General features: G+C 40.9%; 2 protein-coding genes across 4 annotated transcripts; one reads left to right on the top strand and one right to left on the bottom strand.

Annotated features, from left to right (window-relative positions):
- The first annotated feature begins 1023 nt into the window (after positions 1 to 1023).
- med24 (mediator complex subunit 24) lies at positions 1024 to 12873 on the top strand. Of its 3 annotated transcripts, XM_058062333.2 has the most exons (28): positions 1024 to 1154; positions 1352 to 1482; positions 1562 to 1644; positions 1722 to 1760; positions 1847 to 1920; positions 1991 to 2214; positions 2334 to 2445; positions 2522 to 2672; positions 2807 to 2920; positions 3069 to 3122; positions 3207 to 3289; positions 3712 to 3798; positions 3987 to 4098; positions 4284 to 4426; positions 4661 to 4698; positions 4795 to 4877; positions 5846 to 6024; positions 6118 to 6217; positions 6427 to 6602; positions 7348 to 7612; positions 7902 to 8083; positions 8176 to 8269; positions 8340 to 8439; positions 9145 to 9225; positions 9712 to 9860; positions 11361 to 11731; positions 12501 to 12615; positions 12772 to 12872. In XM_058062333.2, exons 2-26 carry the CDS (start codon positions 1353 to 1355, stop codon positions 11475 to 11477), a joined length of 2970 nt encoding a protein of 989 aa, XP_057918316.2. In that variant the 5' UTR covers positions 1024 to 1154; position 1352; the 3' UTR covers positions 11478 to 11731; positions 12501 to 12615; positions 12772 to 12872. The 3 variants fall into 3 exon arrangements, with proteins under 3 accessions (XP_057918316.2, XP_078645189.1, XP_078645190.1); XM_078789063.1 differs by having other exon boundaries at positions 3069 to 3289; positions 3999 to 4098; positions 12772 to 12873; XM_078789064.1 differs by lacking the exons at positions 12501 to 12615; positions 12772 to 12872 and having other exon boundaries at positions 3069 to 3289; positions 3999 to 4098; positions 11361 to 12069.
- Positions 11935 to 13882, bottom strand: LOC131109880 (uncharacterized). The gene is made up of 5 exons (XM_058062336.2): positions 13866 to 13882; positions 13593 to 13783; positions 12748 to 12849; positions 12432 to 12572; positions 11935 to 12356 (listed from the first exon to the last, which is right to left on the bottom strand). Exons 2-5 carry the CDS (start codon positions 13755 to 13757, stop codon positions 12153 to 12155), a joined length of 612 nt encoding a protein of 203 aa, XP_057918319.2. The 5' UTR covers positions 13758 to 13783; positions 13866 to 13882; the 3' UTR covers positions 11935 to 12152.
- Positions 13883 to 17559: the final 3677 nt, after the last annotated feature.

The raw sequence follows: 17559 nt of genomic DNA, 5'->3' as shown, positions 1-17559 counted from the left end.
TTTAATAACCATAAAAGGCACATTATATCATTTAGATGATAAAAAAATAGGTGCGTTTCGGGTTTAGGCGTCCATTATTCCGTTTTTTTCCCACATTTGTACCGACGGAATCTTGAAACCCAAGTACGAATCAACAACGTTTATGTAGCCAAGCGTGAGAATAGACTTAAAGATGGGACAATAGGATCCCTCGTTGGTGAAAAGCTCTCAGCGCCCTACTCAAATTCATCTCTCAGTGGAAGGAAACGAGATAAGACATCTTTAAACACCCAATCAACCCATCACAACCGACCTGCCAGGACACACGGAGCATCTTTTGCCGTCTCCGGTGTCATGGAGAATGGACTCCTTTGTTGTCTTCATGGGACCTTCACTGCCTCCAGTAGTGTCCGTTGAGGAGAGAACAGTGTCTCTTTTTAATGTGATGGAGAGCAAGCGGCAAAAGAAAACACGCTTACTCGAAAACTTTTTACTGCTGAGTATTATTTCAAAATATCAATCTTGCATTTTTGCACAAAGGTGTTTACAAGCAAGCTGTTTTTACCTTTTAAAATGTGTAATGTCTGGCCTGTTGTGATGGACTCAGGTGAAAACAAAGCAGATGGAACGACGGGCAGGGGAGACAAGTAACACAGCTGATAGGCGCTTACATAACACCTCAAAGCGTTTAGATTAGGTAAGTGGCCACAAAGGAAAATAGACAATTACGACTCAACTAATTATAATTTATCTTGAAAGGAGCTGTGATATACAGTAGTAGCAGTGTCAGGTGTTTATTCAGAGTGAAGCACAAATTCTAGCCAAAATATGATTAAATTATAAAAAACTTTCCTAATTTCTGGTCATATTTTGTTAGTTTTTTGTGTGATTTGTGCTTTTGAATTTAATTGTGACTTTATCTCCTATTAATACGATGTTGAGTTTTCGCGGTGGTGAAGAGCGACATCTGGTGGGTTTGTCAGTAATTACTCTGCAATTGTCTTCGAGCTATCCAATCCGTGAAGAGTGTACTGGCACGCGAGAATTCTAACCAATAAACGCTCGCGTTATTGAAAGCAAAATGGCGTCGCTTGCTCTTAGACGCTGAGGAAAAATAATGACCAGCGATTTAAATACGTTATATATGTTACCAATTTGAGCTCACAAAACGCCAGGTAAGTAACAAAACTATGGCGTAGATTGTGAGCGTTTTCTTTTTTTAATATTCTTTCACACCTTCATACACGTTAATGTTACACTACAGTATCAATGGAAGGTGTCGCTATACAATGGCCACCCTGAGCCATTAAAAGAAATACATCCACATTGTTACTTTTTCTAAATCTTTTTCTACGTGTGACATTTTTTTCAGAATGAAAGTCGTCAACTTGAAGCAAGCAATTCTGCAGGCTTGGAAGGAGCGATGGAGCGACTACCAGTGGGCTGTTAATATCAAGAAGAACTTTCCAAAGGGAGCAACATGGGAGTATCTTAATCTCGCAGGTTAGAGCCATCATTTCTACTTTATTTCATCGGTATTTATATTTATATTTGTTTATTTCTTACTTTGTGTATCTTCCAGAGGCGCTAATGGAACAGGCCATGATCGGACCCTCTCCCAACCCTCTTATCTTGTCTTATCTCAAATATGCTATAAGTTCCCAGGTAGGAGAAAACCCTTACTATAGTTAAGAAAGTGATGTAGATTTTTTTTGACCATTTTTGTCACAACCTGTCCTTAGATGGTGTCTTATTCAAGCGTACTCATAGCCATCAGCAAGGTAACCTCATAACAACAATGTAAATAACCTGATTATAATAAGCTATTAAACAAGAAGTTCTAATGACGAGTTCTCCTTTTTGATAGTTTGATGATTTTTCACGAGATCTGTGTGTGAAATCACTCCTGGAGATAATGGACATGTTCTGTCATCGCCTCATGTAAGTTTTGGTTTAATGTCTACTGATTGAAACACGGGCGTTTCTCAATTGCATCTCTTTGACCCCCAAGCTGTCACGGAAAAGCGGAGGAATGCATTGGACTGTGTCGCGCTCTGCTCGGAGTGGTGGTGTGGCTGCTTCAGGGCTGCGCGTGGTACTGCGAAAGGTTGAGGGAACTGGGCCCGACAAGCAGCACGGAGGCATGTTTGTCAGAATGCAGAGAGAGGCTGCACAAACTCATTAGCAGTACCAAGAACAGAGCCCTGGTGCACATTGCCCGGCTGGAAGATCAAGGTATGTGGTTTTTGTACACTTTTTGCATATACTGCAGTTTCTCTGCAGGCAGGCATTCATTCATTCACGAGAGAGTCCTAGCAAGAAGTATCAGTTTTAATGCTCCCAATTTCTTGAAGGCTCCTGGAGCAATGTGGAGCAAGCTATGCTTAAAGTGAGTGAAGGTCTTGGCTATGTATCTAACCCAACACTGAGGACAAAAATGGAGGAAAGTTTGTCACTGGTGAAAGGGTACGCATTCCGCGCCATCGAGTATTTGCATTAAATTTAGTTTCATTAATTAATTAACCTATTATTTTCTTCTCAGCATCCCACTGATGCTGTCTGTGCAGTGTGATGTACCATCTTACACCTCCTTTCCATCAATTCATGCCTTCATTATGCTGGAAGGGACCATGAATTTGACAGGGGAGACACAACCAATGGTTGAGCAGCTGATGATGATCAAGAGAATGCAGGTAATGTTTTTTTTTTTTTTTAGATAATATAAAATATGCCTCTATTAGTCCCACAAGGGTAAATTTCAGAAAACAAAAAAATCTCAGAAAAATTAAAAAATTTTTTTTTTAAATATATATATTTTCCTCCACAGAGAATTCCTACGTCTTTCTTTGTGCTGGAGATATGGAAGGCTTGTTTCACCGGGCTCATTGAGTCACCAGAGGGCACCGAGGAGCTCAAATGGACTGCGTTCACGTTCCTAAAGGTGAGCTGATGAATTAATTTGTGGAGCAGGACTTACACTTAGCTAACACACATGAAACTCAAATTCCTTCAGTGGTTTATAGTCCAATTTTAATGTCACAATCATTATGGAAACACAATCACTCCAGCCTTAAATTTCACCTTTTTAGATTCCACAAGTTTTGCTGCGACTGAAGAAATATCCTCAGAGTGACAAAGGACAGGTGAAACAATCCTTCTTTGTTCGAGTATATCATGTGCGGAACCTTCAAACATCCATTTTAAACAGAGTAAACATATTTCCACAGGACTTTACGGAGGATGTGAATGTTGCCTTTCAGTACCTTCTCAAACTAACGCCTCTGCTGGACAAAGCTGATCAAAGATGCAAGTGAGTGCAACTCTTAAGTGCCTGATTTAAGACATTTATAAAATAGAGAGGGCTGCACGGCGAAAGAGTGGTTAGCGCGCATGCCTCACAGCTAGGAAACCCGAGTTCAATCCCACCCTCGGCCATCTCTGTGTGGAGTTTGCATGTTTTCTCCGGGTACTCCGGTTTCCTCCCACATTCCAAAAACATGCTAGGTTAATTGGCCACTCCAAATTGTCCATAGGTATGAATGTGATTGTGAATGGTTGTTTGTCTATATGTGCCCTGTGATTGGCTGGCCACCAGTGCAGGGTGTACCCCGCCCTGAATAATTAAAATAGAGGTTCTCAATGCAGACCTTTTACTTACATCGAGTGCCACTGTTGTACTGTAGATACCCGGTAACGTGCTGTGAAATAAGTCCTGCATCTTTTTCCTCCTAGCTGTGACTGCCTGGGCATGTTGTTACAAGAGTGTAACAAGCTTGGCCTGCTGTCTGAATCCAACACAGAGATCCTGACATCAAAACGGTACATCTTTCTACTCCAATTCATTCACATGTAACATAATATACTGTATTTATATTTCATTATATTCATGCAGTATCACACCCTCTGTTTCCTTCCCTCCTTTTTACCCTACCCTTATATCCTTGGACACCTTATCGGTTAAACCCCCACCACCACCCCACCCCCCGTCCTCTGCACCTTTGACTTAGGACGGAGGACAGGAAGTTTGCCCCAAAACTAAAAACCGCAGAAAACGCCAACATCCAACCCAACCCAGGCCTCATCCTCCGAGCTGAACCGACTGTGACCAATATTCTTAAGGTACAAACCAGACGCCATTAAAAGCTCTTTAATCAGCACCAAATACTATAGCTGTTCCTTATTAAAGCCAGGGTCCTTATGTCAGTGTCTGCTATACTATTAAGATTAACACTTTTTTTTTGGTGCATTTCTTTTCCTGATCACACGTGTAATAACTGCTACAAAAATGAAACTTCACCCAATAGACAGTCGATGCTGATCACTCCAAGTCTCCCGAGGGCCTTCTGGGTGTTCTCGGTCATATGCTGTCTGGGAAGAGCTTAGATCTGCTCCTGGCGGCGGCAGCTGCCACGGGGAAACTCAAGTCATTCGCCCGCAAGTTTATCAAGTTCGTATGCATACCGTACACTTCATTAGGTACACTGTCTAATGATGATTTGTACAGACGGAGGATAATAATGCCCTGTTCTGAATGACACTATCTTCACTTGGGCCCTATGATTTCCTTGTTAAGGAAATCTCACAGAATCTCTTGCTCTCTCCTGCTTAGATGTGTTAATGTGGTGCTCTTGGGGTACAATGTACACACATCAGGGTACTAACTTATTGTTTATATTTGCAGGCTTAATGAGTTTCCCAAGCACATCAGTGGTGAAGGATGTGAGTATATTTACATGACATTGTACGTATATATTTATTATCATGCTGTGTAATGGGGTCGATGTTAACATGGAGGCTTTCCCTCATCTTCCTCAGCTAAGTCCGCATCTGTCCGGGCGCTGCTCTTTGACATCTCCTTCCTGATGCTTTGCCATGTGGTGCAAACATACGGATCTGAGGTCAGCACACGGTCAGCCACGCATTGCTACATTTTCTATACCTCTTGTTCTCATTCGGGTCATTGGTGAGCTGGAACCTATTCCAGGGATACTGGTCGCCAGTAGTCACTGGGATATACTGTATAGACAAACAACCTTCGCCTTCACATTCACACCTTTTAGACAGAGTCTCCAGTTAGTTAGTTAGTTAATTAATATGCATGTTTTTGGGAGGCATCTCAGTTGGATTAGTTCCTGACAATCAAGGGCATGTCAGGGTAATCTATCCAGCAAGTCACAGATTTAGAACTTTTTTGTGGGGGTATCATTGTTTGGAACCAGGGGGTGTTTCCAAGCTTTGTTTCCACCAAGCAGTATAATTTGGTTTGGTGAAGTTTGGTACGGAATAATATTCATAAGAACCATGAAGGAAAAAGTATTTTATATCCACTTGTGTCTTTTCAGAAGCCCAGAAACTTTTGAGACATGCTTTTTTTTTCCCCACTGAAATGTGGGAAATTTACCACTGAGCTTGGCTGCGCTTCGCCTGCGCCAAGAATAGAACAGGTTGGAGCCGGCTACCCTGGTGCGCCGCCACGCCCATCTCGACACAGCCCAGTCTGCCAACTGCTCACAGTGGTGCGCTGGACAAAATTACCACTGTGTGGGGTGCGCCGCGCTGCGCCACTCTGCGGCACCTTGCACTGCGCCACGACATTAGAGGTGTTTCACAGTTTATTAAAGTGTTTGACTTCCCGGCCACTAACAAAACAGAAAGAGAATGTACCAGATGAGTCAAAATGTTAGCCAGTTAGCCTAATATGCATGTTTTTGGGAGGAATAATCATAGACATTTCTCAATGGTCAGCTGTGCAGTGCAGATCACGGCACTGCCACAAGATGGCCTCGCTCACATTTTCCTCAGCATCCCTGCCTGCACCCCTACCAGCTGAATCCTCATCATCATCACGTTTGTCTTCTTTCAACAGGTGGTCCTGTCTGACCCCAGTCCCTCAGGGGAGACGCCCTTTTTTGAAACATGGCTGCAAACGTGTATGCCAGAAGAGGGAAAGATTCTGAACCCAGACCACCCCTGCTTCAGGCCCGAGCCTGGTAAAGTGGAGAGTCTCGTGACCCTGCTGAACAATTCCTCAGAGATGAAGCTAGTGTGAGTCGAAAGTGCCTCCAAGAATACATATCTATCCATGTATAAGAATGTATCACAATTTACCCTAAAATTGGATCTGTTGTCTCCTGACAGTCAAGTGAAATGGCACGAAATCTGCCTCAGCACCCCGGCGGCCATCTTGGAAGTTTTGAACGCATGGGAGAATGGTGTTCTGTCTGTAGAGGCAGTGCAGGTTCGTCTGAGCTTCTCTAAATATGTTATTTAGCTCATTGCACAAGTTGGCGTGACATTCTATGGCAAGATCTGTGACGTACTTTAGAGTTGTAGTAATTTGTGTCTCCATTTCCGCTATTCCATTGAAGTTTTCATGTGACGCAACGCAAAAGAATTTAGTCACGCATTCTCTTTCCAATTTCCCTTCCTCTTTTTCACTGAGTGCAGAAGATCACTGACAACATCAAGGGAAAAGTGTGCAGTATGGCCATATGTGCGGTGGCGTGGCTGGTCGCCCACGTCAGGATGCTGGGGCGGGATGAGAGGGAGAAACCTCAGACCATGATTCGACAGCTTGTCACACCACTCTATGGCGAGAACACACTGCAGTTTTACAGCGAACGGTATAAACGCCTTTCACATCACCACTCATGTACATATTGACAACGATGAGCCAATTCATATGACATGTATGACAAAAATAAAAAAGTACAAAATTTAACAATATTAGGAAAGCAGGAAGTGAACAAATGTAACAGTTACTGATTGTAAAAGTACCAGATGGAGGGGTAGGATTTAATAAGCTTTGCTTCTTCCTACTCCTTTTGGACATGTGGAACTGGGAACTGATTATGTGATGCATTCAATTGTAATCTGATGCATGTTCAAATGAAATTAAACCATTACCATGAACTGTGACCATATTGTAACGTGGGATACTTACACGGAAAGACACACTAACAACCCTGCAATGCTACCTCACACTCGATGTTAGCTCCGATGTGAGATTTGAGATTTTCCATTGGAGTTTTCACAGTTGCAACGGTCCAGGCTTTCCAAGCAGAAGCTGTAGTAATTCCACACTCGATCAAACATACTTTAAATTTGTCAGATCAAAAACATGATCGTTCCGTATGACTTCAAAACAGGATATTAGCGTCCACTTCACTACTTCCTGAATCTGCACTTTAAGCATCCTGGGAAATTTGTTGAGCAGCTTTTCAGTTTATTTAACTTAACAAACAAAACTAAACTGAAAGTGGGAAAATGCTACAACTCTGTGGTTCTCAGTAGAGTGCACGTATACTTAATATTTTGGTCATCGTGTGTATGTAACAACCTCCTCCTTTCTGTTTTTTTTTTCTCCAGTGTGATAATAATGAGCTCCATCATGGAGCACATGTGCGCCGACGTCTTCCAACAAACGGGTGCGGCTCTGCGTTGCCCGGTGGAGGGCCAGGAGCCCATTCCCTACCGGAACCTGCTTCCAGCCAAGGAGCCCATTCAGGCCGCACTCACCAAACAGTTCCAGATGGTGCTGCGTAAAGGCTGGGTGGACAGCCGAGCGCTGCATCTCTTTCAGAGTCTCCTCAACATGGGAGGGGTCTTCTGGTTCACTAATAATTTAGTCAAGGTAGATGGGCTGGGACACACGTGGAGCAATATTATTCAACTCCAATCACATAGTTTGCAGTATTGCTCAAACTGCCACACACCTCATTTTTTTTTATTCACTGTAGCATCATCTCGCCCCCGATGCAAGTAGACATTCATGTAGAAATGTCAATATTGAGTGATACTACAAACTAACTTTTTTTTTTAAATGTCTAACATCTCCCAGCCACTGATTTATGCTTGTTGGAGGTAAATATAGCCTGCAGTTTAATTTGTGTGTGTAATGAAGACGCCGCATCTAATCTTAGGAGCTTCTCAAGGAGACCCGGCAGGAGTGGGCCAACCGGGTGGTGGAGTTGCTTTACAGTATCTTCTGTCTAGACAGTCAGCAGATCACCCTCACCTTGCTGGGCACAATAGTCCCCAACCTGCTCACTGACTCCGCCCACTGGCACAATCTGGTAGACCCACCTGGCAAAGCGTTGGCAAAGTATGATACGGATCCCAGTGTTTTGTTTTGTTTTTTTTTTAATTACTTTTGAGTATTAATTCCCCCCCCCCCCACTACCGATGACTTCTCAGATTGTCCGTGTGGTGCGCTCTGAGCTCATATTCGTCCCACCACAAAGGCTCGGTTTCCGCTCATCAACGAAGAAGACAGCGAGAAGATATTGAGGTAACACACTCTGCTGGTTTTATTATAAACAATATGAGGTTTGGTGATCTTGTGTACTTTTGGATTGCAGGATTATAACAGCCTCTTTCCTTTGGATGACACTCAACCATCCAAGCTCATGCGTCTCCTCAGCTCCAATGAGGATGAGCCCGTAACACTTTCCAGTCCAGGTCAGTCTCTATATGATTCAAGGCACAGTAAAATGGTATTAAAAGCAAATTAATACCGTATACAAAAATGTATAATGAGGTAGAAAAAAAACATACATAAATAGCACTGGAGTATAAGTTGCATTTTTTGCGGGTAATTTATTTTCCAAACTACTTAACCAAAACAGACATTACGTCCTCTTGGAAGACAAGTTCTAACAATAAAATGAATAGTTGTAAGATATGCTATGCTATGATATGTTATTCAGCTACACAAAAAATAAACATGAACAGAAAAGTGTCCAGTGTTTATGTAACAAACAGTCGCTCTGGAGTATAAGTTGCAGGAACAGCCAACCTATGAAAAAAAGTGTGACTTATAATTCTGAAAATACAGTACTTAAGAAACCCAGTCATCAGTTTAGTCACATCAAAACAGCTGAATTAAATCTTCAAAAAAAAAAAAACATTGTGTTGGTTTTTTTTTAAATCCAAAAACCATGACTCTACAGTAATATTTACTCAATGAGCTTGTCAACTTCATAAGAAGTTGAAATGTGCCCCATAAGACTATTTTAAGGATGAACAGATGGAGCGGAAGGAAGCCTGATAGGCTTTCACAACCTCAAATGAGGCTGACAGTTTAATGACCACAACACAATACTTGGAACTTCAATTTTTAATTTGTTTCGTTTTGGTTTTTTTTTTCCCCTCTCCATTCCAAAGGAGACCGATCGATGAGCAGCTCCCTCTCCGCCTCACAACTCCACACTGTCAACATGAGAGACCCTCTCAACCGGGTCCTGGGTGAGATACCCGTCATAGGGCAGGGACGTTTGTCTACTTCCTGTGCCTTGCTTTGTAACTCCTCCCTTCTTAGTAGCACTATTACAGAGTCAAATGATGTCTCATGTTGTGTCTTGCGGGGGGGTTGCACCACTGAGTCACTAGATGATTGTTTTTCCACATTCATTTGTGTTTTGTCTGTACAAGCAACGCAAAATGAGAGACAGGAAATGATGCAAAATTTGTCAACAGGGAGGCTTTCTTTCAAAGTGTCTTCTGTCTACCTCTTAGTATGATGCAATGCAGTCCTACACCATTGCAAACAACCACATCAACGTATTATGAATATCTCAAAACATGGCATTATCATCACCTCCATCGCTGAATTGTATAATACTTTCGTATGTCATGGAACACAAAAAATAAAAAAGTACATTGTTCTGTTTTCTTTTCGAACATTGTAACTTCAACCTGTAAAATTTATTGGATCCGTTTCCTTTTCCTCAGCCAACCTTTTCCTGCTCATTTCCTCCATCCTGGGCTCCAAGATGGCGGGGCCTCACACCCAGTTTGTGCACAGCTTCATGGAGGAGTGTGTGGAATGCTTGGAGCAGGGAAGTCGTGGAAGTATCCTGCAGTTCATGCCCTTTACGATGGTGAGTCACCAGACAGGTGGTGAATGGGAGGTAGGGGCGCGGCCCCCCTTCCATCACACTTTACTGGAAAAGAGCAGAATTAAGTGCAGATTCTTGCTAAGTGATGCTGACTTTAAAGAACAGATGTTTTAGAATCGTATGAGTATTTGGTGTAGCTGTTAATATTTAGTGTATTTTTTGGGTGAGATAGAATCAGTAATCATTCAAGCAAGACTACTATATTCAGAGAAAACATACTTTTTTAGTATATTTTTGTAAATTCAATTTACATATAATTAGCAATGTAGTGTGAAAGTGTTTACCCCCTTCCTGATTTCTTATTGTCACACTTAAATGTTCCAAAACCTCAAACAAATTTAAATATTGGTGGGCGACAACACAACTTAACACAAAATGCAGTTTCAAAATGAAACATTTTATTATAAAGCGAGAAAAAAAATCCAAACCTACATACATACATACATGGCAAAGGTTCTAAGCCATTTCTAAAACTTTGAGATCCCAGAGAACTACAGTGAGAGCCATCATCCATAAAAGCGAAAACATGGAACAGTGGTGAAACCTCCCAGGAATGGCCAGCTGACCAACATTACTCCCAAGATTGCAGCAACGACTCACTCTAGAGGTCACAAAAGACCCCACAAAACATCCAAAGAACTGCATGACCTTACTTACATGACTCCATCAGAAGAAACACTGCACAAAAACAGCCTGCATTGCAGAATTCCAAGATGAAAACCACTGCTGAATGAAAAGAACGTTAAGGCTCATCTCTATGTAGCCAGAAAACCTCTTAATGATCCCGAAGACCTTTTAGGAAAATACTTTGGTGTGTGTCCCATTCCATCTGGCTTAAAATATATTTCAGAAAAAGAACAACATATCAACAGTAAAATGCGGTGGTGGTAGTGTGATGGTCTGGGGCTATTTTGCTGCTTCGGGACCTTAAAGCAACAAAAAAAATTCTTAAGGAGGCATATACTGTACATGGCAAAAATAATTTAATTAGTTCAGTATAAATTAAATATACAATATATCCAATTATAATTTTTTTTTTGGTTTTGTAAACAGAAAATAAACATTTTTTTTTGAAAAATTCTAATATTTATAGATGGGAAGTTTCACATGCAAATCCTGCATCCACTTATCCATAAATGTATTGTTGTGTAAATTAGATAACAGGTTATGGGGATTAATTATATTTAGTTTTATAGCAAACATTCTTGAAAGAATACAGACTTATTTCATGTTTTCCACACACAAAGCATAGCCTAAGAATTTATTTTCTTTCAGCTTTTTTTTCCCCCCTTTGCCCTGGAGTGCTGGAGAATCCCCTCAGTCCATGCCTGGCCATGTCCACAGTCCGAAAACCGATTCCACGGCCAACTTCCTCATGTTCCCCAAAATAAATGATGACTTGTTTTTTGATTGTTATGCAACACAGTGCTTTCATTCATTATTTCATTCATTCATTTATTTATCTTCTCCCCGTGTCTCCAGGTTCCTGAACTGGTGAAGCTGCCCGCTCTGGCCAAACCTAAAGTGGTCCTGGCCGTCACCGACCTCACTCTGCCGCTGGGGAGACGCGTGGCGGCCAAAGCCGTAGCTGCCTTGTAACAGCTTAAATACCTGAATAGTGGGGGATTTGATATTTTACACTTTGTAAACTACTTTTTGATATCTTATCATGATAATAATAATTAAAGTGTTTGCTCATGCATGTTGTTCATTGTTTACATCATCCCAGAGTCAGGTGAACTGTCACATGTTAGCCAACACATGACTGTGAGGGAGCCTTTGGTCATCCTGTGAGTGACTCATTTGGTCGCCAACTGTCATCCACCGGTTACAACACTTCCTCTGCAGGAGTAGTAAGCCATCAACCTCCTTCACTGTTGGTTCTGTTCTGTTCTGTTAACTAGAATGTTTGAGTGATTGTTGCTCAGTGGTGGAAAGGAAGGAATTGCGAAAACTACTGAAGGATGCATCCACACAAAAATCATTTCACTGAATGGTATTTCAGTGTGCCTCATAATGTCTAATGAGAAGCAGACAGTATTACTGATAAAGTATTAGTATTTTATTGTCATAAATAAATAACTTGTTATTGTCTTGACAACAGGCATGTTTTGGTATGTAGACACAAGGCAACAAGTCATATTAGTGCATTCACATAGAAATAAATACCTCAAATAAATATTAGGACTGACCATAAAAATAAATATGTAAATAGAAAAATAGATTATTAGTAATCATTAAATATTTCTAGTTATAAAAACAAAGCAGGGTTGATTAAGACGTGTCAGGCTGCAGTGATGTTTCCTCATTGCTGCGGTCGAGACTACCGAAGAAGTGGGCCATGTCCAGGCTCAGTGACCGAAGCCGGTCCAGTGTTAGGTGGGTGGCCACCTGAACCTCGTATTCCCCCGGTAGACGTAACGTCACACTGGGTGGTGGTGTCTGCACGACGTATTCCGTCTGGAGCATTTTAAGCATCTGGATGGAGATATACGATATCATTAAAGAGATGCAAGAATACAGAAAGAAAAGCGGTGAAAATGTGGTTCTTACCTTACTAATTTGAATGCTGAGATCTCTGACATCGTCCATTAGGTCTGTGACTGTTTGTGTGTTTTGTAGCCGAGGACAGACAAAGCTCAGCAAGGCTCGACTCTGCTGAAGAACCTCGTGCATATGTCTCAGGCTCATCTCCTGCAAGAAGACCAGGAACTATATTTGCTACAATGTCACCAAAGTGAGTACACCCGTCATAGTTCAGTCGCCATTTTTTTTTTTTTTTACTCCAGTACATCCCAAGGGACAATACCGTGGAAATATTAAATTCTCTCGTATTGTCCCTTGTGTATGAAAACTGCTTCTCACTCACCACTTTTTCTGATGCAATCCTCAGCACGGGAGCAGCAGGAAAGTTCATGATGGATGCCACCGTACCGAGCTTTGCGTTGTCATCGGAGTTCAGCTGAAGACTCTGGAAGGTCAGGAAGTGATCACATTAACGTGTCACAACATAGATGTCGTTTCATCTTCATTTCTAATAAGCGACACATTCCATTGGTGCTTCACAATTATTCCAATATTGGAATCAGAAATATGACATGAAAACGTTACCTGTAATAAGTTACATTTGCTATGTCTGAAAAGGAGTAGGAAGAAGCACAGCTTAATTGATTCTACCCCATCTCTATTAGTGATAAGTCATCAAATAAAATAATAATAAGCAAATCCAATCAGGGGCTTGAACCTCGATTCGCCGAACTTGGTTTGAGCAACCAGCAACCTAACAGACTGTGCTTGACCAGCGCCGCTCTTAAGGTGTCGGGGAGTACGGATCTGCTTTCACACAGCTGAACTTCGCTTAGCGGGCTTGAAATCGATGTTATTCTTCATTTTTCTCAAGGTGCTGTCACCCACCCACCTTTGATATTATTATACTTTAATGCAAATTACGTACAAATGAAAGCAAAACGCTGATATTTTGAAAGTAAAACTGAAAGTAAACATCCATCTATTTATATGTAATTTTCGCAGTAACTTAGAAATTGACCGTTTCCCCCCATGTTGATTAATCGATTGCGCTCGATTGTTAATGTCTAGCAGCTACACACAGCCTGTGGCAATGCAGCGACAAGTAATATTCCGCGTTAATCCAATTTAGATACCGTGTTAGCTTTACCCAAGAACACTAAGGTGAAGCCCATGCATCCGTCTCACCTCGATATGGACGCACGACGTGTGCGCGTCCGGGATGGAAATCAGGATCTTGTCGGTTAAACTGCGGCCCCTCCGGACGAAAGCTTGAAATTGCTCCTCGTCAACCAGCGCGCAATTGTCGGCGCACAGCTCCGGCAGAGGCACGGCTCTCGCTACGTTGGCCATGGAGAAGACAGACAGGGCGAAAAACCCTACAGGAAGAAGGGGGGAAAATGGAGGATTAACGACGACATGCCCTGTGCACAGTGCCGAGCTAATCTCTCTCCACTGTACCGAAACTGGACTTGCCTCCTTCCAGGCCAAAAGAACTGCTTGACTTATCTTATATCACGTGATGGAAAAATCTAACACAATTTCTACTGCTAAAACAATCAGGGGCGCAGTTGAACAACACACATAAAAAGTCCACATTTGTTGAAATAAGTTGCTTCCCTCTTTGTAACACTTTTTTGGTGTTCCTCATGAAAAAGAGATGAGAGCAACATTTCACCAGCATGACCTCACTACTCACCAATCAGGATGCTCATGGCCTCTACTGGGGAATGTCTTACAGTATTGACCTCAAGTGCACGCTTGCCATGATTGATTGAGCACACGCTCATATATATATATATCGCTGCCCCGTGTTAGATATGCCGGCCTTTCCCAATACTTGCCTACTAAAGAGCGTGTCATTAAGCGTGGTGACAAGAGGGTTCCTTGTAATGTCCAAAAGACTCATTTAAGAATTGATGAGCGTTATTTTTGCCCTCGGTTTTCCGTGTAACAAATCTATTGCCCGAACAAATCACCCTACACATTTATGACTCACATTTTTCAAAAAAAAAACTTGAGTGGCAATAATTTGATAAAGAAAGTTAATTTTAATCATTATTTCTGAATGTAAAAATCTAATTATTCTCTATCAAATATATTGTCAATATTTTTGGCTTTCAGGAGTTGATTAATTCTATAAAAAATCTTATTTTTTATGGAGAAAATGTCCTCGGTTTTCTTACAAATGAAAGGATATCAAAGAAAAAGTATGTGATTTCACTCTTTTAAATAACAAAATCCTGTTGCTGTTGTTTTTTTTCCCGGCTTTTATTTAGAGTTGTTCGTTTATTCGGTTATATTCTTGTAAAATTACTGATTTTTAAAAAGTCAAATGTGACTTTTACAATATGGAGTTAAATAAACTGCCACGTCATCAAAAAAAAAAAGTTGTGAGTGGCAACAATTTGATAAAGAAGGTGAGAAATTCTATGTCAGGAAGTCCACACCAACAATACATTTCATTCATTCATTTTAATTATTATTTCTGAATGTAAAAATCTAATTATTCTCTATCAAATATATTGTCAATATTTTTGGCTTTCAGGAGTTGATTAATTCCATAAAAAATCTTATTTTTTATGGAGAAAATGTCCTCGGTTTTCATACAAATGAAAGGATATCGAAGAAAAAGTATGTGATTTCACTCTTTTAAATAACAAAATCCTGTTGCTGTTGTTTTTTTTTCCGGCTTTTATTTAGAGTTGTTCGTTTATTCGGCTTTATTCTTGTAAAATTACTGATTTTTAAAAAGTCAAATGCGACTTTTACAATATGGAGTTAAATAAACTGCCACGTCATCAAAAAAAAAAAGTTGTGAGTGGCAACAATTTGATAAAGAAGGTGAGAAATTCTATGTCAGGAAGTCCACACCAACAATACATTTCATTCATTCATTTTAATTATTATTTCTGAATGTAAAAATCTAATTATTCTCTATCAAATATATTGTCAATATTTTTGGCTTTCAGGAGTTGATTAATTCCATAAAAAATCTTATTTTTTATGGAGAAAATGTCCTCGGTTTTCATACAAATGAAAGGATATCGAAGAAAAAGTATGTGATTTCACTCTTTTAAATAACAAAATCCTGTTGCTGTTGTTTTTTTTTCCCGGCTTTTATTTAGGGTTGTTCGTTTATTCGGCTTTATTCTTGTAAAATTACTGATTTTTAAAAAGTCAAATGCGACTTTTACAATATGGAGTTAAATAAACTGCCACGTCATCAAAAAAAAAAAGTTGTGAGTGGCAACAATTTGATAAAGAAGGTGAGAAATTCTATGTCAGGAAGTCCACACCAACAATACATTTCATTCATTCATTTTAATTATTATTTCTGAATGTAAAAATCTAATTATTCTCTATCAAATATATTGTCAATATTTTTGTCAATATTTTTATATCTTATTTTATATGGAGAAAATGTCCTCAGTTTTCATACATTTATGTTTTCATCTATCCTTTTTGGAATTAATTAGTAAAAAAAAATATATATAATATATAATAAAACATAAATAAAATTCCTGATAATGTGTCACACTAAAAGCAGACCTTCATGATGGGCAGACAGATGTATTGAGGACAGGAAGTGATGTCAGAGGTTCAGAGTTGAGTTTTAGCTATTCATGGGTTATAGCCCCAACATAGCTTGTGTTATTTTGGATTATTATGTTATTATTGGGCTGCACAATGGTCGTGTGGCTAGCACGCAGGCCACACAGCTCGGACACCAGAGTTCGATTCCTTGGCCATGTCTGTGTGGAGTTTGCATGTTCTCCCCGTGCATATGTGGGTTTTTTCCGGGTATTCCGGTTTCCTCCCACATTCCAAAAACATGCTAGGTTAATTAGTGACTCCAAATTGTCCATAGGTATGAATGTGAGTGTGAATGGTTGTTTGTCTATATGTGCCCTGTGATTGGCTGGCCACCAGTCCAGGGTGGACCCCGCCTCTTGCCTGAAGACAGCTGGGATAGGCTCCAGCATACCCCCTCAAACTGCATGTGGCCTCTATGAAGCCTTTATACATTATTTTTTCCATCATTAACGTTGTTCACTGAGTATAGTCACATGACCGCTCCCTTATAATGAGACGAGTGGCTAATGAGGCTACCAAACATATAGTTCCATTATCAATAGTGGACATTTTCCACCAGTTCTAACATAGCAGACATGATGAAAGTCAAACAGATGATTTTTTCCAGTACGGAAGCTTTGGTTTCTGTTCTTGTGAAGTTTTTTTTTTTTACTTCAATGAAAGTTCAATGTAAGACACAAGGGGAGTTTTGTTATGGGTCAAACATCCTCTGATTTGGACACACTTCTTCATATTGTAAGACGACAGGGTGTGTCTAAACTTTTGCCACAAAAGTCATTAATCCCAGTAGCAAGCAACCATTAGTGACAACTTTCAATTATTCCCTCAAGCCTCAAAGAGGGGAAAATAATCGGGTCTGTTGCAAGAACGCCATCTAGTGGAGGAACTTATATTGCAAGCTAAATTTCGTATTATCTTGGATAGTCATTCATTCATTTTGTACCGCTTTTTCCTCACGAGGGTCGCGGGGGGTGCTGGAGCCTATCCCAGCTGTCTTCAAGCAAGACTGGTGGCCAGCCAATCACAGGGCACATATAGACAAACAACCATTCACACTCACATTCATACCTATTACTTCCCAATTAACTTAGCATGTTTTTGGAATGTGGGAGGAAACCGGAGTACCCGGAGAAAACCCACGCATGCACAGGGAGAACATGCAAACTCCACACAGAGATGGAATTGAACTCGGGTCTCCTAGCTGTGAGGTCTGTGTGCTAACCACTCGTCCGCCGTGCAGCCCTAAAATGTAATATTCATTTTGTATCGCTTATCCTCACGAGGGTCGCGAGGGGGTGCTGGAGCCTATCCCAGCTGTCTTGGGGCGAGAGGCGGGGTACACCCTGGACTGGTGGCCAGCCAATCACAGGGCACATATAGACAAACAACCATTCACACTCACATTCATACCTATGGACAATTTGGAGTGGCTAATTAACCTAGCATGTTTTTGGAATGTGGGAGGAAACCGGAGTACCCGGAGAAAACCCACGCATGCACGGGGAGAACATGCAAACTCCACACAGAGATGGCCGAAGGTGGAATTGAACCCTGGTCT

The sequence above is a fragment of the Doryrhamphus excisus genome, linkage group LG2 (genome assembly GCF_037039965.1).
Source record: "Doryrhamphus excisus strain RoL-2023G ecotype Guam linkage group LG2, RoL_Dexc_Guam_v1.1, whole genome shotgun sequence".
In the NCBI taxonomy this organism is placed as follows: Eukaryota; Metazoa; Chordata; class Actinopteri; order Syngnathiformes; family Syngnathidae; genus Doryrhamphus; species Doryrhamphus excisus.
The sequence above is the reverse complement of the archived record's forward strand: the minus strand, read 5'-3'. Positions and strand labels throughout refer to the sequence as shown.